This window comes from Vulpes vulpes, chromosome 3 (assembly GCF_048418805.1).
Source record: "Vulpes vulpes isolate BD-2025 chromosome 3, VulVul3, whole genome shotgun sequence".
NCBI classification, from domain to species: Eukaryota; Metazoa; Chordata; class Mammalia; order Carnivora; family Canidae; genus Vulpes; species Vulpes vulpes.
The window spans coordinates 89495042-89517161 of record NC_132782.1 but is presented as its reverse complement, the minus strand read 5'-3'; the positions used below and the strand labels follow the sequence as shown (position 1 = coordinate 89517161).

The following is a 22120-nucleotide window of genomic DNA, read 5'->3' as shown; positions in this document are numbered from 1 at the left end:
GTGTGTGGCCCCTGATGCCCACCGGCCTCATGGAAAAGCCTTAGCCCTCTGGGCATCTGAGACTGCTCTGGGGATGCAAGGCCCCTGTGATCATTAAGTCCTGCCCTGCTTTTGCACCAAAGCTACTTTCCCGCTTTTGTCCCTCCTCCCAGATTTACAATGAAGTGATCCGAGATCTCCTGAACCCATCCTCTGGGTTTCTGGACCTGAGGGAAGATTCTAGGGGCAGCATCCAGATCGCAGGCATCATGGAGGTCTCTACCTCAAACGCCCAGGAGGTGAGGGTCACGGAGGGAAGTAGGCCTCAGCCTCGGCAGCCACCCTCGCCAGAGCTCACCAGCAGAGCCGCACCCGCAGCCCCGCCCCCCATTGTTTCTTGGCTAATGGGGTGACAGAGGCTGTGCTTGGAGCAGACATCGCTGATAGACCACAATGCCCTTAGCAGCATCCCTTGTGGGGTTGGGTCAGGGAGCCTTCCTGCTTGTCCTCCCTCTACTGCAGCTCGCTGGCTTGGTTCCCATGGCAGCTTGTGCACAAACAGGTTTCAGCCTGTCTGCCAGCCAGTGAACCCATATGACTGTGGGGTTCTGTGGTGGAAAGTTCTGGGACTGCTCTTGGCTCTGTGGGGAAGAGGAGGGTAATCCAGTGGTGGTGTCTGCAATGCACAGAGCAGGGGGAGGGTGGTACAAGCATCCACAATGGTCTGTTCCTGCTGGACTGGTTGACGGAGGATTAATCGGTCACTCCGTGCTGCAAACCAGAAATTGCTTCCACTGGATGAGGTTCTGTTGGCAAAGAGCTGTCCAAGAGGGCTCAAGGGACCAGCGCTCCTCTCTTGGATTGGGTGGTTCTGGAGAGAGCATGTGGCCTCCCATGGGCCCCGACCACCCACCCAACCCCACCTGTGTCTTCAGATCATGCAGCTGCTCACCAAAGGCAACCGGCAGCGCACGCAGGAGCCCACGGCCACCAATAAGACATCCTCTCGCTCCCACGCCGTGCTGCAGGTCACCGTGCGCCAGCGGAGCCGTGGCCCAGATTTGGTGGAGGAAGTGCGCGTTGGGAAGCTCTTCATGGTGGACCTGGCAGGCTCAGAGCGGGCATCGCAGGTTCTCTGACGTCCCTCCCACCCCTCCCACCTCCCCACAGTTACTCACCTGTGGCCTGTGAGCAGGGTGCTGCCCCTCCTTGTCCAACAGGTTTTCAGTGCTTAGAGCTGTACTTGGCCCAGAGAGGCATCACTCATTAACCAGTGATAGAGTGAAGGGAGTCTCAATGCGGGTTGAGTGGCCAAGTTCACTGAGCCAGTGTTTACAAATTTACGGTTCCTGCGTGGCTGGCTCTCCTGTTGGGTGAACATCACCCAGACCCAGGGAGCTCTGAACCTCTGGGGAAAGAGAGTTATGTGAGTGGATAATTATGGCACAGGTGGGCCTGTGCTTTGAAGAGATTCAGGGTCTGCATGGAGGCTGTGGGAGCCCAGAGGAGGGCTGGATGGTGGGGTGGGGTCTTAGGGCTGAGCCTGAGAGGGGCATTAGGAGTTTGGTGGGATACAGGGAAGGGCATGTCAGGTGGAGGGAACATGTGTGTCAAGCATGGCTGTTGGGAGGACGGCGCCCAATTTACTGTGGACCTACCTGGCTGATGGCCCCCACACTCCTTCTGAGGGTCCCACTTGCCTGTCCCTGAGCTCTTGTTTCACCTGTCCTTTGTGGCAACTGTCGCTGGGAGAGGGCAGCTTATCTTCTGCTGTCCCAGGCACCTGAGCCTTCTTTGAGGGCAGGACCCAGCCCAGGGCCGGGCTGGACAGAGGCAGTGTCCACATGGTAATGTTATCAACAATCTGCCCTTAGCTGATATGATCCACGTAACCGCCAGCACAGTGTAAGGTGGGCAGCAATGTGGAGCTGGGACCTGGCAGTGCTGTGACTTGGCCGTGTTAGGTGGTGGGTCCAGGCTTTGGACCTGGGGGCATTTTCCCAAATCCCTGCCTTCTGCTGCTGTGATATTTGTCTTCCAGTTTTTGATCACTGAGTCATTTTATCCATTCGCTGACCTGCCCTGGGCCTGGCTTGGTGCTCCAGTTGCTAAAATGAGCAGGGCCTGGCCAGCTGCTAGAGTCAGACTGGCTTAAAATGCAATGTGTTTGTAGAAAATGTGAGGCATAGGAGGGCCAGGAGACCAGGAGCTGACTGCCATTGGAAAGATGGTCTTTACTCAGTTCCAAGAGGAAGGGGCACGGGATGCCACACGGGGCCACATGGGGCAGCACCAGGGCTGGTCAGGAGGCAGGGGGTGATGCTGTGGGGGAGAGCCTGCTTATGGTTTCTGGGGGAAGGCAGGGGAGAGGTGAGCGGGCTGGGGACTGGCTAGTCTGAGTAATTCCAGTGGGCTCTGGGGCTTGGGGCTACCCTGGTTGTCTGGTCCCTGTGGGGTTTTAGGAGAGGGGACAGTGGCCCAGAGTGGGATGGTGGATGTGTGGGCTCTGGGTTGGTGGTCTGCATTTGAAAGGGGTACTCCAGATGAGTTGTTCCTTATCTCCAGGAATTGCCTGATCCTGGGAGGGGGCAGTCGCTCCAGGGTCCGCAGGGATGTCAGTTGTCAAAGCATCAGGGTTCAGATAATAAAGGACACAGTTGGCACACAGACAGATGTGGGTGCGGACAAGTCACGCAGGTGAAGCCCAGTGTGATGGAGGTCTGGGACTCTGGCCTGGTCTAGCTGGGCCTGGCTGTGTCCTCGGGACAAGATGGCCAGGGTTGCAGGGACAGAGTCCAGGGTCTGAGTCCTTGCTCTCACTCTGCTCTGACTTGCAATGTGCCTTTGGGTAAGCCATTGCCCCTCTCTGGGCCTTGGTTTTGTTTCAGCTGTATATTCAAGTGGCCTACATGGGCTAGTTTTACCATCCGCTTGGCACTCGCGAGCTGTCATTTCTTCATAGAAAATCACTTAGAAAAGACTGTGCTAAAAAAAAAAAAAAAAAAAAAAAAAAGACTGTGCTACAGGGCATGAGGTCTCTGAGAAAACCCCCTAACTTTGTGACACGGACGCATGATGTGAGCAGCTGCCCTGGCTCTGACCACGCCAGCAGCTCCGGTGCTGCCCTGCACTAGCTCCCACTTTTTTTTTTTTTTTAAAGATTTTATTTGTTTTTTCATGACACACACACACACACACACACACAGAGGCAGAGACACAGGCAGAGAGAGAAGCAGGCTCCATGCAGGGAGCCTGATGTGAGACTCGATCCCCTGGGCTGAAGGCAGTGCTAAACCGCTGAGCCACCTGGGCTGCCCCCAGCTCCCACTTAATGAAAGTAGTAGCTGGCATTTATCGCTTGCTTCTGTGGGCCCAAGCCTGCCCTGGCCTGTTGTACATTATGCACTAATTCCTCACCATAACCCCATGAGGTCAGAAGATTGCACCTTTTGGCAGAAGAGGAAGACGGGACAGACTAGGAGATCTGTTAGAGATTCTCAAACCATGCTCCAGGTTGACTCCAAAATCCATGCCCTTAAAGAGAAAAATAATTTGTTTTCCTGATTTCACATGTACTAGAAACACAGTGCAGAAAATATGGAATATAGGGATCAGGGGAAGAAAGTAAGAGTGCCCACCGTGCTTGCACTTGGAAGTATTCACCACGAGGGCAGTTTGGCTCCCTCACACATCTTCCTTCGAGCAGCCCCTGCTGTGAGCCGGGCAGTGCCAGGGTTCTGGCCTCCGGAGACACTTGGCCATCGCAGAGCCTGGGATCCAGCGGGGAGTGGACAGGAAGATGGGGATCACGGCAGAGAGCAGGGCAGTTGCTAGGGAGGCCCAGTGATGGAGGAAACAGGGCCACAGAGAGTGAGGACAGGGAGCCCCTGTGCCAAAGGTGAGGAAAGTTCTGGCATGGCGAAACCCACACGCCCGTCTGCGCCTCGTACAAGTGGGGTTATTGTGCATGGATGTCCCTCTAATCCGGGTCTCATCTCCTTTAATGAGGAGCACACCATTGCCATCTGCATGGAGCTCTGCTGTGTTCCCTCTTGTGGCCACGTAGTGCCCCACACAGAATCCTGTCACCTCTGGGCCCCAGGCGGTGCAGTGCATGCTGTCTGAGCCACTCGGGCCCAGACCTCGTCCTCTCCCACCCAGACCCAGAACCGCGGCAAGAGGATGAAGGAGGGTGCCCACATCAACCGCTCCCTGCTGGCACTGGGCAACTGCATCAATGCGCTCAGCGAGAAGGGCGGCAGCCGGGCGCAGTACGTGAACTTCCGAGACAGCAAGCTCACACGCCTGCTGAAGGTACAGCCATGGGCCCGCATCGCTGGGGGCTTCCCTGCCAGGAGGGAGGCCCAGACCTGGGGCTGAGCACTGCGCCCCCGCTGGGAACCCCTGAAGGCAGGAGAGCATTGTAGAAACCGTGACTGGTCACTGTCTGACAGCTCCATCCCTCTGTGGGCACGGGCCAGCCTGGGCTTACATATTCCCAGCCACAGGGAGCTCACTACCTTACTGAGGCTGTCTGTCCCATCTTGGACGCTCTGACAGTGAGATATTCCCCCCCTATTCTGGGATGGACACTGCCCCCTCTATTCTGTAGCAAGGGTGAAGGTGAACAAATGGTCAAAACAATAAGTAAATGTCCCTGTAGATCTGGCTTCTCAATATAATCTGTTCTCATCAGAGCAGAAGTCCAAGGGGGTGGGCCTGGAACAGATGTCACTTTGTCTGAGTGTCCCCTCCCCGAGTACCAAACTCTTGGTCCTGGCATCACCTGCCATGCTCAGGGCTTGAAGCAGGAACCTCAGAGGGCTGGGATGGGAGGGAGATATTACCCTTACCCCCAGCTTGGACCTTCCGCTGCACAGGATGCCCTGGGAGGGAATAGCCGGACCGTGATGATCGCACACATCAGTCCAGCCAGCACGTACTTCGAGGAGTCTCGGACCACTCTGCTGTATGCCTACAGGGCAAAAAACATCAAGACAAGGGTGAGGCCCCCATGTGCTCACTCATCTGCTTCCCCACTCACTAAATTCTAACTCAGTGCTCCCTGCAGAGCCTCTAGGGGAGGCTCCCATCCACCCCAGGGCTCCCAGCATGCTGAGTTCCTGGGCACCTGACATATCTGTCCCACTTCTCGTCTCTGAGACGGACACTGGCATTGAGTTTCAGGCCCCCAAGTCCAGGAGGACCTTATCTCAAGATCCTTAATTACATCTGCAAAGACCGTTTATCCTCATGAGGCCGCAGTCTTGGGGTTCGGGGTGTTTATGATGTGGACTTAGCTGTCAGGCACACTATGAGCCCTTGATGTTTTGATTGAATTTATCGCCACCCTCTCCCCAGGAAGAGGGGCCTATTATCTTTCCATTTTGCAGCCTGGGCAGCTGAAGCATGGAGAGAGATAGGGCAACTTCTCCAACCTTCTCGGCCCAAGCAGAGTTGGTGTTGCCACCCAGAGAGCCTGGCTGCAGCTCATTGCATGAGCTGCTGTGCCGCTTGGCCACACTGCAGCGTTCAGTGTAGAGGATTCATCTCCGAGGGCTGTATGCAGGTGCAGGGACACCACACCTGTACGCTGCCCAGGGCATACAGGCCTAGTGGTCAGCGAGGGGAGGTGTCACTGGCTGTGGTTCTCATTGCCCACAAACAAGGGATGAGCCCTTCCCACTGTGCGGCTCTGAGTGAGGTGCCAGGATAGCCTCTGCTTTCAGCCAAACTTTGAGCTTAGCTATGGGGTGAGGCAGATGGCAAATATGACCTCCCACAGGTAAGTGTGTCACTTCCAATTGTTGTGAGTGCTCTCTCCGTGACAGCCACAGGGTGCTGCAAGGAAGAGCAGTGGAGAAGACAGAGTTCAGGGGGTCAGTCGAGGACACCGGGCCCCGAGTGAGGGATAGCCTGGGTGTGCAGGCTCAGGACTGTCAAACGAGGTGTTTGTGCCTCATGACCAGGACTTCCACCCTCCAAATTCAACAAAGATAAGCTTGGGCTCATGTGCTCCAGGAGGCTGTGTCACTAGGAAAGCCCCAAAGTAACCGTCAAAGGGGACAGGGCCATCAAACTGGTGCGTCCCTCCCATGGACCGCTTTGCAGCTGTTGGAGAGAATGGGGCAGACAGACGGCCTCCCAGACACATCACCGGATGAAAAAAGCAAGTTAAAGAAGAAAAGTTCTGGGGAGTGCCCAACTGACTCAGTAGGTGGAGCATGTTGACTCTCAATCTCAGGGTTGTGAGTTCAAGCCCCACGTTCGGCATGGAGCCTACTTAAAAAAAAAAAAAAAAAACCAAACGTTAAAAAAGAAAATAATAGCCCTGGTCTGATATAATTTACATAGAAAACCAAAGCTAAACCTGTAGCAAGAAACTCCCCCTCTATGTCTCTGTAGGTGTATATACGTGAGCAAAACCACACAGAGGAAGATCCGGAGGGCACACATCAAAGTTACGCAGTGGTTACCCATGGGGAGGGTTTTTAAAAAGACTCTTGATGGATCATTTGAAATTTCTTCACTGGCAAAAAATGCATGACGGAAAATTTACCATCTTAACGAATTTCAGTGAATAGTTCAAGGGCACCGAGCACATTCCTGCTGCTGAGCTGCCATCCCCTCATCTGGTTCCGGAATGTACCATCCCCGTGACACACTGATACCCTGGCCCCACCGTCTACTTTCTATCTGGGAGTCTGATGACGCCGGGATCTCATGTGGGTGGGGTCCCCATGTCCATCCTTCTGTGTCTGGCTTGTGTCACTCATCCTCTCGTCCTCAGGGTGCATCCCTGCGGTGGCAGGTGGCAAGGTTCCTCTCTTTTCAAGGCTGAGGTGTGTCAATCTGAATTTTCCCAACGAAATGTGCTGGCCTCCTTGTGGTGTGAATATGTCACGCAGCAGGACGGTTCCCACAAGCTCTGACCTTGGCCGTGTGTCCCATCCACCAGGTGAAGCGCAATCTGCTGAACGTGTCCTACCGCATTGCACAGTACACGGACGTCATCTCTGACCTGCGCAGGGAGATCGAGCACCTCAAGTCCAAAATTGAGAAGCAGGAGGGGGAGAAGAGAGGTAAACCTGGTGTCTGGGAAGCACAAAGTAGAGCCAAGCTTCTGGGACCCCTGTGGCTGTGCCACCCCACCCAGGGCATGTGGCGTGGCCTTCGGTGCCAGCCCGCCATGTGCTGCCTGCCGTCTCCGGGCCCCTGGTGGCAAGGAGGGGCTGGCTTCCCTGCCTTCTCCCCAGCTCCTCCTCTACCTTTCCTCTCCTTCTCACCCTCCCACATTCTTGTTTTTTCCTTCTCCCCAGATCAGTTTTTCTTTAAAAACATAATCTTCCACTCTGGAATAATTTTAGATTTACAAAAAAAAGTTGCAGAATAGTACAGAGAGTTCTCTGCTTCCCCTAATGTCAGCATCTAAATCTGTGTTTATTTGCTGTGGCAAAGCTCACACAACTTAACAGTTACCGTCTTCAAGTGCATACATGGTTCAGTGGCATTTGTCTAGTCCACAGTGTTCTGCAGCCACTATCTCCATCTGGTTCCAAAGCATTTCCACCTTCTCCCCAAACAGATCCCATGTCCATCACACAGTTTCTCTCCATTTCCCCTTTCTCCCCAGACCAGTCTTAGGGTAGACCTTCCTTAGGGGTGAGCATATCATAACTTCTCCAAAAATTATAAAATTAATCAGTAAGTTAAAAAGATATCTTTAAAAGCACCAGTAAGAAAGTCAGGCACACACACATGTATATATATGTACATACATACCTGCATCCATACATGTTCTTATGCCTGATTAAGATAAGCTTTGCCATAACAAATGCAGGATTTTTGAAAATCGATAAGAAAGAACAAATGAGCCAAACCTGGGGGAATAAATAGATGATTCAAAGAATTCTTAGTGGCCAATAAACAGGGAAAGATTCTTTTTTTTTTAAGATTTTATTTATTTATTCATGAGAGACACAGAGAGAGAGGCAGAGACACAGGCGGAGGGAGAAGCAGGCTCCATGCAGGGAGCCCGATGTGGGACTCGATCCTGGGTCCCGGGATCACGACCTGAGCTGAAGGAGGCAGATGCTTGACCACTGAGCCACCCAGGTGCCCATAGAGAATGATTCTTAATTGCATCAGGAAACAGACACACATTGAAATAATTTTCACTGATCAGATTGGCTGAAGTTAAAATGTCAGGTAATAGTAAACAGATGATATAAAATACAGTATGTAGATGGCAATGTGAACACTCTTACTGGGAGTGTGAATTACCCTGTGTCTTTGGGAGGCCAGCTTGGCGGCATCTGTTCAAACTTAGAGCGTGCGTGTTCTGTGCCCTAGCACTCTCACTCCTCCAGATTCACCATGAGGCCCATGTTCTCCTGTGCCCAGGAAGCTGGGGGACCATAGTGTGCCCATCATGGGGTGGGGATGGAGGTCTGGATGAGCAAACTGATGTGCCCCCTGACTCTGGTTATGGAGGCTGGGCAGGCCCATCTGTGTAGCCAGACCCCATGTAGGCATGTTGCTCACATTTTTTATTATGGGAATTTCCAACACTTGCTGAAGAGGAAGTCAAGAATGGCATACCCCAGCCAGAGCCACCACCAGGCTCACTCGCTGTGTCCTCCCCACGCTGCCCCCATCCCATCATCTGGAGGTGAATTCCAGACATCATACCACTGTACTCAGAGATACGAGAGTACGTACTCCCTATGAAACAGAGACTCCACCAACACAAAACTACATGCCTTTTCCATGGCTAGAAAATGTGTCCATGTCTGTGGTGTCATCAGATGGTTGGTGGGGGTGCAAGCTTCCAACAAGCCCATCGGTGTCATCCGGCCACACCTTGAATGTGGCCTCTTCTCTTCCATGAGCACCCCCTCTTCCCTTTTGTGGTTTTCCTTTTGATTCTTGCTGAAGACACAATCCTTTGTCCTGTGGATTTTCTGACTGTTGGCTTTGCCAATGGCTCTGTCCTCTAAGCTCCTATACAAGGGCAGTTGTACTAAATGCTGGGAAAAGGGGTTTTCAGACTTTCATTAAAAGCTGGAAATTGGGATCCCTGGGTGGCGCAGCGGTTTGGCGCCTGCCTTTGGCCCAGGGCGCGATCCTGGAGACCCAGGATCGAATCCCACGTCAGGCTCCCGGTGCATGGAGCCTGCTTCTCCCTCTGCCTGTGTCTCTGCCTCTCTCTCTCTGTGTGTGTGACTATCATAAATAAATAAAAATTAAAAAAAAAAAAAAAAGCTGGAAATTGAGGGCATGTTGTATGAAGGGATGGGGGTGATAGCTGGCAGGTCCCTTACACCGTAGCCACACCAGTGACTGGTCCGGGGACTCCATAGAGGTGGTACCCCAGGAACAGGAGGTCACGGAGCTCAGGTCCTCAGGTTGGTGTCTGGATCACCTGGGAGGATTTGGGAGTCACCAAGAAAACTAAGAGAGCAGTGGTGAGGAGAAACTCCAGAGCCAAGTGTGAGCATCTTCCACAGAGAAGGGACAGTGGCCATGGCATCCCGGAGGCACTGCTGAGAGGCTCTGTTGAGTCTTCCTCCGGCCTTTTGTTGTCTCCTTCCTTGCACTGGCTGTAGGTTTATTATTTTTTAAAAAGATTTTTTTTATTTATTCATGAGAGACACACAAAGAGAGAGAGAGAGAGAGAGAGAGAGAGAGAGAGAGAGAGGCAGAGACACAGGCAGAGGGAGAAGCAGGCTCCATGCAAGGAGCCTGATGCGGGACCCGATCCCAGGACCCCAGGATCACACTCTAAGCTGAAGACGGTGCTAAACCGCTGGGCCACCTGGGCTGCCCGTAGTTTATCCTTCCTTCACTAGCTCCCTGAGGTCACTGCTGTCATTTGACATGAACCTGTCTGGATTGTGTTCTGTGCAGCGTGGTAGACACGGATGTGTCCAGATAGGGATGCATGGTTTATGTGATATATGTCCATGGGGCAGGGGGTTGACTTTAAGGTTTGACATAAAATGACATTAGTCTATGGCTATTGCTCTGTACCTTGTTTTTCTCACCCAGTGGTGTGTCCTGGTGGCCTGTGCAATGGGTCTGCCCCATTCTCTAGTCTCTCCAACAGCTGCAGAATATTCCACTAGAGTCTGCAGATCTCATCCCCTTTGATGGGCACTTTGGGGCTTTCTAGTTACTCGGTCTCCTTGGGCACATGGGTGCCTATTTGTTTTAGGTGATTTGGCTCAGGGTTCTGTGAGAACAAAAGGGTGAAGGAAGTCTGCAAAGAAAAGGGGCTGTTTTTGATGCCAGACTGCTTCCCAGGTGGTCAGCAGAAGGCTGGCGGGTGAGTGGGGGTGAAAGATGGGGTTGTCGTAGAGAATTTGCAAAGTTAGGTGGTGACCAGGACACTTGGACTTCTTTGGAGTCAGTGCTGAACAGGGAGGCATGCTGTAAGGACCTTTACCCTGATGGCCTCTTAATTATTGGGAATGGCCCTAGGTGGTCTGTACTGGGAAGGCGGGCAGTGTCATGAGGGAGTGGTCTCATGGTGAGCCCTGAGGGCATGATGGGATTCCCTTGGGTCCTGCTGTGGCATGCCTGGGGTAGTAGTGGGATATTGGTGTGCACGTCTCTGCCAAGAGCATTATGAGCATCTCCAGGGTACCAACTACTCCCCCATATCTTGTTTTAATGACTACAACGGTCAGGTATTCAGATGCATGGTTCATTTTTCCCATCTCAGATTGCTTCGCATTTAAGGAAAAAGTGCCCCTTGACCACTGCCCTCCAGGTCAGGGGAACAGACTGTGTGTGGTCAGAGTGGAGCTACCATGGGGCAGTCAGGGAATACCATCAATTAACCATGGACAACTATTAGGTAGGAGCTTACATGGGAAACAAAAAGACAAAACTAGTTTGCTCTGTGAAGCTTACATTCTAGTAGGAAAGTCAGGGGCCAAACATGGATCACAAAATGTTTATCAATTACCAATGTGCAGAGGACTGTGAAGAAGAAGGCAGGATGTTATCAGAACAAGTGGCAGGTGGACCCAGATTGAGAATCTGAGAGGGTTTCCCTGAGGAAGTGAGTGAAGTCTGAGCTCAGACACACCCCTCCTTGGATTCCTGAGATGCAAATCCAGGTAATCTGACCCCAAACCAGGTAAAGAGGCCCTCTAAACCATCCATTGGATTATCTAGCCATCCATCCATCCATCCTTTCCGCTCTTATCCATCTATCCATCCATCATCTACCCACCCACCCCCCCATCCACACATCCATCTCTCCATCTCTCCATCCATCCATGATTTACCCACCCATTCATCCATCCATCATCTAACCATCTATTCACCCATTATTCACCTATCCATCCATCCACCCATCCATCATCTACTCATCCATCCATCCATCCATCCATCCATCCATTATTCATCCACCCATTCATTCATGTATCCATCATTCACCCATCCATCCATCCATCCATCCATCCATCCATCCATCATTTACCTACTCATCCACCCATCAACTACCCATCCACCCACCTATCCGTACATTTATCTCTCCATCCATCCATCATTCACCCACCCATCCATCATCTACTCATCCATCCATTTTTCATTGACCTATTCATCCATCCACCATTCACCCATCCATCCATCCATCCATCATTCATCCATCCATGATTTACCCACCCATTCATCCATCCATCATCTAACCATCTATTCACCCATTATTCACCTATCCATCCATCCACCCATCCATCATCTACTCATCCATCCATCCATCCATCCATTATTCATCCACCCATTCATTCATGTATCCATCATTCACCCATCCATCCATCCATCCATCCATCATTTACCTACTCATCCACCCATCAACTACCCATCCACCCACCTATCCATACATTTATCTCTCCATCCATCCATCATTCACCCACCCATCCATCATCTACCCATCCACCCACCTACCCATACATTTATCTCTCCATCTATCCATCATTCACCTACCCATTCATCCATCCATCCATCATCTGCCCATCCATTCATCCATTATTCACCCATTATCCATCCATCCACCCACCCATCCATCCATCCACCTATCTATCATCTGTCCATCCACTCATCCATCCAAACATGTGTATAGAGTTCTTGGTCCAGACCACTACAAGCATTGAGTTCCACCTTGGCTTAGGGATCATTGCTCCTGGTGCAACTAACTCTTTTCCTGCCCCCAGTCATGATCCCCCCCAGTGATGGAGAGGAGGATAGCCGCCTGCAGATGAACAAGATCCGGGCACAGCTCATCGGAGCCTTCAAGGAGCAGTTGGAGATGCGGCGCAGCCTGGTGGAGCTGGAGAACACCAACATCGAGCTTCATGTTGACACGTCCCGCCACCTGCTCACCATTGCAGAGTGAGTGTGCCCACTCACCCAGGGCCCAGATGCCATGCATCTGCACAGGGCAGGGAGGCAAGCCAGGACACAAGGGGCCACTGGGAAAGCCCTTTTTTGCTATTGTGCAGCCTCTACCTCCTGCAGGTCCCCCAAGGGGACTTTAGTGAAGGGCACCTTCTCTTCCCAGGCAGGATTCCTGGCCCAATCCCTTCCTGCTCTCCTGTCCCTGTTGCTAAGCTGGGCCGGATGGGGAAAGGCTTGCAGTTCCTTTTGATTTCCTTGTCTCAAGCTAGAGTCCAGTGTCAGCCCTGGCAGGTTAGGATTAACCCCATTTTACCTAAGAGGATGTTGAGGCTCAGAGGGGATGTGGGTTTATCTAAGGTTGTACACCCACTAGGCCAGGACTCATCTACCCATCCACATATACTTGCTATTTGCACCTACTGTGAATAGACTGACCACACATGGAGGGACTGGCCATGCAATTTGTCATCTGGAGTGGGATGTGTTTAAGAGGGTGAGGGGTGCTATTTATGCTGGGACAGCGGGTGTGCCTGGTCCTGCCCCGGACAAATTAGCACACCTGGCTCCCCTGCTTACAGTAACTAACATGGAGTGTTGGGGCCCCAGCCCATTTCTTATCTTGTCCTCCCCACATTCTCCTCTTCCTGCTTCTTCCTGTTTCTTTTCCTTATTTTTTTTAAATTTTTATTTATTTATGATAGTCACACACAGAGAGAGAGAGAGGCAGAGACACAGGCAGAGGGAGAAGCAGGCTCCATGCACTGGGAGCCCGACGTGGGATTCGATCCCGGGTCTCCAGGATCGTGCCCTGGGCCAAAGGCAGGCGCCAAACCGCTGTGCCACCCAGGGATCCCTATTTTCTTAATTATACACACAGTGTGAGATCTGCACTGGAGGAATTCTTATACCAGGAAAGGCTCTCTGTCCATCTGTTGCTGCGTCCCCCCACCCCACAGTGTCCGTGGCAGTTCACACCCAGCCTGGTGACCTGTCATCCTCTTTGAGGTTTTGCCCCGAGTGGGGTCATCACAGCTAACCTTCAAAGCCCCAGGTGTACTGTTGCCATCGGGTCCCACGGCTGAGGAAAGCAGGCTCAGTGGGGGCACGTTTGTGTATAGGTGGCCTGAGGCCCCCTGGGCAGAGCCGGGTTTGGGGGTGGTGGGCTGGAGGCAGCAGAGTCCCGTGCTTAATCATTCAGCAATCCTGTGTAATGTTCACTGCCTCTTTATTTCCTTCCAATTTTTGTTTGTGCCCAGTTTTTACAGCCATCAGGTGGCAGTTGTCACGCCCAGGCCTGTGGGTAGACCAGCCCTGGCGTGGCTTGCACCCTGACCCCTGACCCCTCTGTTGCGGCTGCAGCTGGGAGCGTGAGAAGACCCACCAGCATGCACACAGGGACAGGACATCAGAGAGGGACGAGGAGGCAGCAGAGGCTGATGCAGATGGGGATGAGGGCGAGTCTGTGGAGCCACACGAGGTGGCTCTGGCCAGAGAGGAGGTCAACATGCTTTTGGCTGAGCAACGGAAAACTGCAGCCCTCAAGGTAGGGAGGAGAGTCTGCACATGTGTGGTCACATCAGCAGTGTGAACACAGTGCCCCGGGTCAGGCCTACCACAACCAACCGGCCTGTAGTTGGGAGCCAGGCTCAGGAAGTAGAGATAAATGGTTCCACATCCCCTGGGGATGTGACCTGGACTGACTGCAGAGTCCATGCCCTTCATGCTAGTGATGGCAGCAGGGGGTGGCAAGGGTCAGCTCGCAAGAGGACCAGCCCCTGGGGGACCAAGGAGCAGTGGCCGTGCAGACGGGGTAGCCCCTGCCCGCCCATCTGCACAGGCAGCTTAAAGGCAAAGCCTCCAGCTTAGAGGGTCTCATGGGCAAGCGCTTTGACCTGGTCCATGTTTTCTGGGGGCATCTCACTCCGTCTTCCCCGGCTCAGGTCTTCCTGACCTGGGCAAGGGCCAGAGGAAGCCCGGTTCCTCCCTGAGGAAAGAAGCCTCTAACACTCCTGTTTCTGAGAAGAGCTGGCTATTTCCATGAGCTGTTAATGCAGTAGCTCATTCTTTTGCGGTACTGCTTCAGAGAAAGGGCAGAGCTGGCATGGCTGCAAAGCTGGGAAGTGCCCTGGAGCAGCCACTGGATCAGCACATTAACATTAGCCTGCTCAGTGCTCAGTGCTCAGGGGTGTGTTCCGGCTCATGGAGGAAGCATCTGCTAAGGTCCAGGTACTGACAGCAGGGGGCACTTACTTCGGTGAAGAGCCACAGAGCCTAGCCGAGAAGCTCCTCCTGTTGCTGCATCTCCCCTGGAGATTATGGGATCTCCCTTCGAAAGTCCTCTAATATTAAAAATAAGAATGATGCCTTTTGTTTAAACCAATAATGTGCATGAGCAGAGAGCATGACTTCAAGAGTCAAATATTGGTATTGAGATACAGTGTAGCATGAAAATGAGTCCATCCATTAGTGAGTTAACCAGTGAATCAAGAACAAATCGATGTTTTAAGTGTCCAGCTCCATGCCAGGCCTGGGGATATAAAGATGAAAAAGACCTTCTGTGTGACTTAAGCTGTCAGTGTGCTGGGACCCTCCCCACAAATGTGGGGAGGACCTCAGGCGGAGGGGAGGAGGGCCATGCCAGGGGGCTGAGCCAACTCTTCCCAAAGTTGCCCACTCCCAACCTCAGAGGAAGAGTGAAAGGCTGGAGCACGTCCTCCTGGGCCTCACCAGTGGTTGTCATCCTGACTGTGTCTGGGACCATGGTCCTGGGGGTGGGCACACCCAGCAGCCTTGGCTGCAGCCTTGGTTTCCCACAGTGGAGACAGCAGGGAGGTATGAGTCCTGGGGTGTGTTCTAAGATGCAACATGTTCATAGAAAATATGAAGCACAGGAGGGCCAGGAGACCAGGAGATGACCACCGTTGGAAAGATGGTCATACAGTTCCAGGAGAAGAGGGCATGGGATGCCATGTGGGGCCACATGGGGAAGCACCAGGGCTGGTCAGGAGGCAGGGCGGGGGCACTGTAGGGAAGAGCCTGCTTATGGTTTGTGCAAGAAAGGTGAGCAGGTTTAGGATGAGCAGACTGGGGACTGGCTAGTCTGAGTAATTCCGGTGGGCTCTGGGGTTGAGGTTGTCTCAGTTGTCTGGTCCCTGGGAGATTGGGGCAGGGAGACAGTGGCCCAAAGCATGAGAGCCCCATGGAGGGAGGAAGTTTGGGTACAGGCACTAGGTTGGCTGGTGTACATTTGAGAAGTGTGCCCCTGGGTGAGTGGTTCAGGATCCTCAGGAACTAGCTAGACTTGGGAGGGTCAGTCCCTTCAGGGTAGGTGAGGTCCCAGGTGTGAGAGAATAGAACAGAGAAAATAAAGGACATGGTTAGTGCAGGGTGATGGCCACATGTCCCCTGAGCCCATAGATCATGTCGTGTTTTCATGGGTACAGGCTGCAAAGCTGAGCCAACAAGGATGAGCACGCATGGGACCACAGGCCCCATGCACCTGTCCTGAACCCCTGGTCTCTCTGCCAGGCCGGGCTGGAGCAGCGCCTGGCCAATGCCAAGAAGAAGGCCTCACAGCTGGAGAAGCTGCTGCCCACGCAGGTCATCAGTGAGGACCAGCGGGAGGTGCTACGGCTGCTGTGCCGGGCCCATGAGCTGGAGGTGGAGAACACGGAGCTGCAGGCCAACAATCTGTGCCGGAGGAACCTCATGTGCCAGAAGGACTTTGTGATCCAGCGCTACCACCAGCACCGGCTGCTCTGTGAGCAGCTCATCCAGGATCAGTGGCAGCTGATTCAGGGTGAGGCCGCCCCATCCCAGCCCCAGAGGGACGAGGCACTGCTCATGATCGGGGACAGTCCCAGTCCCCAGTGGCCTGGGGGCGGGGGGGGGACAGCAGTCAGCCTTCAGCCCTCCCCTGTCTCCGGGCCCCTGTGCCCGGTTATGAAACCCTCTCCAGGTGTACAGGTAAGCGAGGAGTAGCCAAGCACAGTGTGCAAGGTGTGCTGGTTAGTGTGAGGGATCCAGGCACATGCACACACATGACATGTATGGCACAGACCATCCAGGGGGCAGTGAGGGTAACTGAAAGACCCCATATGGAAACCCCACTGTCTAGAAAAATCCTCCTTCATCAGTTTGGACTATTTGCCTTCAAACTTCCATAAAAAAGAAGACACCATCTTCTCCACAAGTAGGGCTGTCACCCACGCCTGCTTTCCCGGCTTCGCAGGGGGTGGCATCGCAGTGCCGGAGTCCCTGGCCAGGCGGCGCTGCCTGTACTCACGGGAGCTGGGTGCGGGCTCGCTGAACCGCCTGCTGCTGCTGCACACCGTCATGTCCAGCTCCCTGCGGGTGAGTCCCGTGGACTGTGGCACCGCAAGGGGACCCTCAGGGATCCCCCATCCAGCCCTGAGCCAGGCGCCGGAGCCAGCAGCACTGGGCGGCCAAGCCAGTGGCCGGGCTTCCAGGAGGTTTGGGGAGGCCCTGAAGGTTTGCTAGCGGAGGCGCTCCTGAGCTGAGCATGAGGTGGACCGTGGTGCTTCACGGACCCCAGGAACGGCATTCTGGGGAGCCTTGGCTGGATCTTGTGTGTTAGCTCTCCTTCAGGGCATGCTGGCAGTCTCCTGCATGGTGGGTGGCATCTGGTGCCAATTCTGGGGACTCCTGAGGGAAGAGGGCTGGGGCAGGGCTCCACATCCACTCTTCAGACAAAAGCTGTCATCACTGGCTGTACCCCTGCCTGCAGCTACGGCCCCCCGCCCCCCTGCTCCACCTTCTCAGGAGAGTAAAGGGGAGCCCTCCAGGCTTCAGGCAGAGTGGGTGAGGGGCAGTAGCCAGAAATGTGGCATGGGGAGGGGTCCAGGGATCTAAGAGCACATAAAGCCATGTCCCACCCCTGGTTAGAGGTCCCCATCCGAGGGCTCCCCACGTCTGCTGCTGCCAGCAGGGGCTGTGTCCCCATCTGGACTCCTGCTCTTCCCGTGTTTCCTGTGGACTGTGTCAGTCTCCCCAAGACACCCTCAGGTTCACTTCTTTATAAAAGGTATTACACTAAACCAGAACCGTCCCCATTAACTGACCCCTCCCCAGCCCCTGGCACCACAATCTTCTTGGTGTCTCCACGGGTTTGATGACCCCAGGGACCTGAGAGCCCTTGTCCTTCCATGACTGGCTTATTTCACTGAGTATGACACCCTTCTGGTCTGTCCCTGTGGTGGCCGGTGTCAAGACGTCTTTACTATTTAAGGCCGAGAGAGGGATGCCTGGGTGGTTCAGTGGTTGGGCTTCTGCCTTCGGCTCAGGGCCTGATCCAGGGATCTGGAATTGAGTCCTGCATCGGGCACCCTGTGTGGAGCCTGCTTCTCCCTCTGCCTGTGTCTCTGCCTCTCTCTCTCCCTCTCTCTCTGTCTCTCATGAATAAATAAATCTTAAAAAAAAAAAAAAAAAAAAAGGCCAAGAGGTACTCCGCTATGTGAACGGGCCTTGTGTTGGTGCCACCATGGACTTGGGGTATGTCCACCTCTCGACTGTTGTGTGTACCGGTGCCATGAACGTGGACGTAGAAAGATCTGTTTGAGTCCCTGCCCTTAGTTCTTTGGCTATAAGCCTGGAAGTGGGATTGCTGGGTCACGTGGTGACTCTGTGTGGCTTCTCAATGGCGTGCGGGCTTTCGAAGGTACTCTGACAACAAGCAATCTGCCTGTGCACCACTTTCACTCAAGAGTCAAGGCTATTCCCTGACACTCCCTGGTGCTTGCCTGTGCACACGGCATCCTTTCTGACTCTGTGCTGGGGAGGCCCAGTCAGAGGTGAGCCTCCCTGCTGGGTGGTTTCTTTCCAGCGATAGTGGCCAGGCAGACTTCTGTGGCCCCTCGCAGATCTGTGCATGATGCCTGTGTCCACAGTCTGTGCCGCCTCCCTCAACTCCTCTTTCTGGCCCCAGGATGGCTCTGTTCTGAACACATCCCCCCCGCCGCCGGAGGAGGCCAGCCGAGACCAGCTGGACAACAGGAAGGACCTCCCATGGGGCGCCCAGTTCGAGCTGCCACCCATGCTGCTGGAGACAGACAGGTACCTGCACTGTCCCCTCTTCCGACCGGGCATTGCCGTGCCCTCAGCTGGCGGAGTGCAGCAGTAGGGACCAGAGGCCGGCCCTGGGGATCCTGGCTGCAGAGCCTCCCCTCGGGAAGTCCGTCTAACGTTGCTTAAGATGAATAAACATATCCCAGGAGGCGCTAGCTCTGCAGGGTGGTTATGAGGCCAGGAGTGGGCTGCCAGAAAGGCCATTTTCACTTTACGTGTATTTTGTTCATGCTCCGCCGCTGTGTCCCACCCTCAATGCTTTTCCCCTCTCTTCTGTTGACTTTTCTTCCAACACCAGAACAGACCAGTAAACACAGCACTCACTGACTTGCCCCCTGGTTTTCACATTAGCATTTGGCCAGTTTGTGTCCTTGTCTGAGCCACTCGAGCTGCCTGACCTGATGGAATGTCCAGGACCAGGGGGCTCACCGCGGCCACTTACTTCTCACAGTTGTGGAGCTGGGCGTCCAAAATGGAGGTGTGGCGGGGTGTCGCTCTGGCGAGGAGCACACGGCCGCATCCAGGCTCGTGTGGTAGAGACCGTGCACCTCCTCTCTTGGGGGACACGGTCCTGTGTCCTCAGGGCCCCACGCACTGACCTCCCGAAGACCCCTCTCTGGATACAGTCACCAGGGTGTCAGAGCTTGGGGAGGGCACAGTTCAGGTCAAGTCACTGTGGTCACCTGGGTCACAAACATTGTGACATTTACCCCCAGTATGTCAGTATGCAGGTTCTGCAGCTGGGACTCCTCCCTTTGTGACCACAATGCAGTCAGTTAGCATCCTAGCAAAATCAGCAACACATCTTCAACATCCTCTTATCCTCCCTAGGGTCACAGTTCTCCAGGGTTACTCCCAATACCTTGGCAGCTGGTTTGTCTAAATCAGGGTGCAGTGAGGGCCTGGATGCTGCATTTGGCTGCAATGCCCAGGCTTGATCCATGCCCTTTGGGGGAATGAGAACACCAGGGTCCATCTTCGGTGCATGCACACATGTGCATATGTTGTTTGTGTATACACGTGTATGCATATGCACATGTATGGTTTGTGTGTATGTTTCTTTGTGTGTGCATGGTTGCGTGTTTCGTATTTGTGTGTGTGTCATGTGTTTCATGTGTGTAACATGTGCATGTGCATATGAAAACAAAGTGCCCCATCCCCCCAGTCGAGACTAGATGCCTCGTCCACCTGCTCCTGGGCCCATGCTGCCTTCCTGCTCTTGGCTCACACCTATCTGAACTTGCACTTGGCCCATGATTAGAGAAGATGGGTGTTGACCCCACTCTGACACAGTGCTGATTGTAGGTTGCTTGCAAAGTGAGCCCCCACCTTCAGGCCTCAGTGTAGAGAGGAGGGGGCTCTCCCTGCCTGTTGCAGAGCCATTGCTGCAGCAGCTGGAACGGTAGCCACATAGCAGGCCAAGCTACCTGCAGGCCATGTGCTGGACACTGGTCCATGTTCCGCACGGCACAAGAGGAGCTGTGTCACCCGGCAGACAGGGTGTGCTGCTGCCACCCGCTGCCTCAGCTAAGGCATGCAAGCTGGTTCCCTTGGCAACAGCTAAGGCCGGCACAGGGGCCCTAGTAGGGAAGAGTCCCTGGGACCCTGCCCACAGGTAGTTGGCAGCCAGGCTTTATGTCAGGCTGACCAGTGCTTGAGTCCCGGGGATGCTGGTCATCCGCGCCCCAGGATCCTGGTCAAGTGGCTGGCTGGCCTGAGCCTCAGGCGCCCTGTGTCTAGATGGGTTCAATGATACCTCCCTGCAGGGCTGTGCGTGCCTGACACAGTGGGGACATGACACAGAGCTGCCGTGATGATGACAGCCTAATGTGAGCGGGTGGGGGATGGGAGCCGGTCCTCGCTTGTGAGCAGGACTTCTGGGCCAGAGCTGGGCCTCTGTTCCCATACCCCTTCCAACTTTCCTGTTGCTTTTGGTCCCGATTCAGAATGCTTTTGGCTGCAAGTAAGAGAATTTTCGATGTGAATGACTTGATCTAAACAGGGTGTATTGTCTGATGAGAATTTGGAGGATGAGTGGACTTGGAGCTACTATTTAAATGACTTGATGATGCCTGTGTCCTTGGCATGCAATTAGTGTCTCCCCTTCGGGTCAAAGAGGTTGCCACTGCTCCACAGATCGTACCTCCATATAACCACACCTCAAAGAGGAAGGGAGGGCACAGGTGGTCTCATTCCACAGGTGGAAATAGGATTGGAGGAGCTCAGGAGCTTGCTGGAGGTTCACCATGAGGAAACACAGGCCAAGCATTTGTCTCTAGTTTGGGCTCCTGGCCACGGTGTTAGGGAGCCCTGCGCTCTGCAGATAGAATCCCTGAGGCCTCCCTGATCCGCACAGTGCTTGAACACCCCGTGTCATTGAGCTCGCTTGTGGTCTTCCCAGCAGCTCAGCATATTACCACTCCGATCTCGAAGATGGGAGAGCAGAGGTCAGGGGCATGGGGACACTCATCAGGAAGCCTGGGTCTGATGCATGACATTTTGTTCTTATAGTCATTGATGACCTGTCTTGATGGGAGGCTGCTAGAAAACCCCATTCTTATAGACTAGACCCATAGGATAGGGGAAGTTCTGGCTGGAAGGTTGTCAGTGGTCCCTTCCCCTTCTAACGGCCCAAGTCTTCCTTCCACACGGGTCCTGGGCAAACTCTGTGTCTGCTCCAACCTCCTCTCCTTGCTGTGCCAAGCTGCTCCCTGCCCTAGGGCCTTTGCCCGGGCTGTCCCTGGCAAGTTTTTCTGCCAGCACTCAGCATAGCTCTTCCATCATCATCCTTCGGGCCTCAGCTTAGACGTTTTGTCCTGTTCTGTTTCTACCACCGCTGATCTAACACCAGTTGGACATGCTGCAGCCCAGTTCTTTTTTTTTTTTTTTGTAACATTAAAAAAAATTATTCGAGAGAGAGAGAGAGAGAAAGGCAGAAACACAGGCACAGGCAGAGGGAGAAGTAGGCTCCATGCAAGGAGCCCAATGTGGGACTTGATCCCAGGACTCCAGGATCACGCCCTGAGCTGAAGGCAGACGCTCAACAGCTGAGCCACCCAGATGTCCCTGCAGCCCAGTTCTGGCACGAACCCCGCCCCCCCCAGAGTTGCACAGTACCCACTGGTTAGGGCCTCTGTTCTCTACAAGATTGACCCCATGTCAGATGCCAGATGCCCTCTCTGTCCAGCTGACTACAACCTCGGGGTTCCTGCAGCCCCCTCAGGTTTGGTAGGGACTCAGCTCCTGTGCCCAGTGTGACCTCGGACCATGGCAGCATATAGACGCCACTTGCCCTGGCCTGATGCAGGCTGTGGCACCCCGGGATTCAGGCTCTGCTTTCCTCGGCTGGACAAAGGGCCGAGGGGCCCTTGCTGCTGGCTCAGCAGCTGCCTCTGTGTGTTACCCACAACAGTGGCTACAGGTCGTCACAAGGCACACCATCAAAAACACTGGGAAAGCAAGATTCCCTTCTGCCTCCGCCGTCCCTCCGCATCCTGCTAACCCCTCCATCTCACGAGGTTGGTGTGCAGCCCTAACCAGGGCCCGGGCTCAGGCTCTGGTGAGGCCTCCCTGCCACTGCAGAGCTGTGGGGGGAGCTGTGGGGGGAGGGGGCACAACAGGTGGAGGGGCTTGGGGGTAGGGGGAGGATGTG

The 22120-nt window shown here is 54.0% G+C and overlaps 1 protein-coding gene across 2 annotated transcripts in view; it reads left to right on the top strand.

Moving 5' to 3' along the window:
* The window catches only part of LOC112929354 (kinesin-like protein KIF19), a 44940-nt gene that overhangs the window by 7891 nt on the left and 14929 nt on the right, over positions 1–22120 (top strand). For both annotated transcript variants that reach the window (XM_072753298.1, XM_026011405.2), the window contains exons 6-16: positions 153–278; positions 915–1109; positions 4141–4293; positions 4860–4982; positions 6938–7061; positions 12201–12378; positions 13744–13927; positions 15913–16183; positions 16616–16737; positions 18329–18456; positions 21881–21986. In XM_072753298.1, coding sequence (XP_072609399.1) covers positions 153–278; positions 915–1109; positions 4141–4293; positions 4860–4982; positions 6938–7061; positions 12201–12378; positions 13744–13927; positions 15913–16183; positions 16616–16737; positions 18329–18456; positions 21881–21986 — 1710 coding nt within the window. The remainder of the gene's footprint in view (positions 1–152; positions 279–914; positions 1110–4140; positions 4294–4859; positions 4983–6937; positions 7062–12200; positions 12379–13743; positions 13928–15912; positions 16184–16615; positions 16738–18328; positions 18457–21880; positions 21987–22120) is intronic.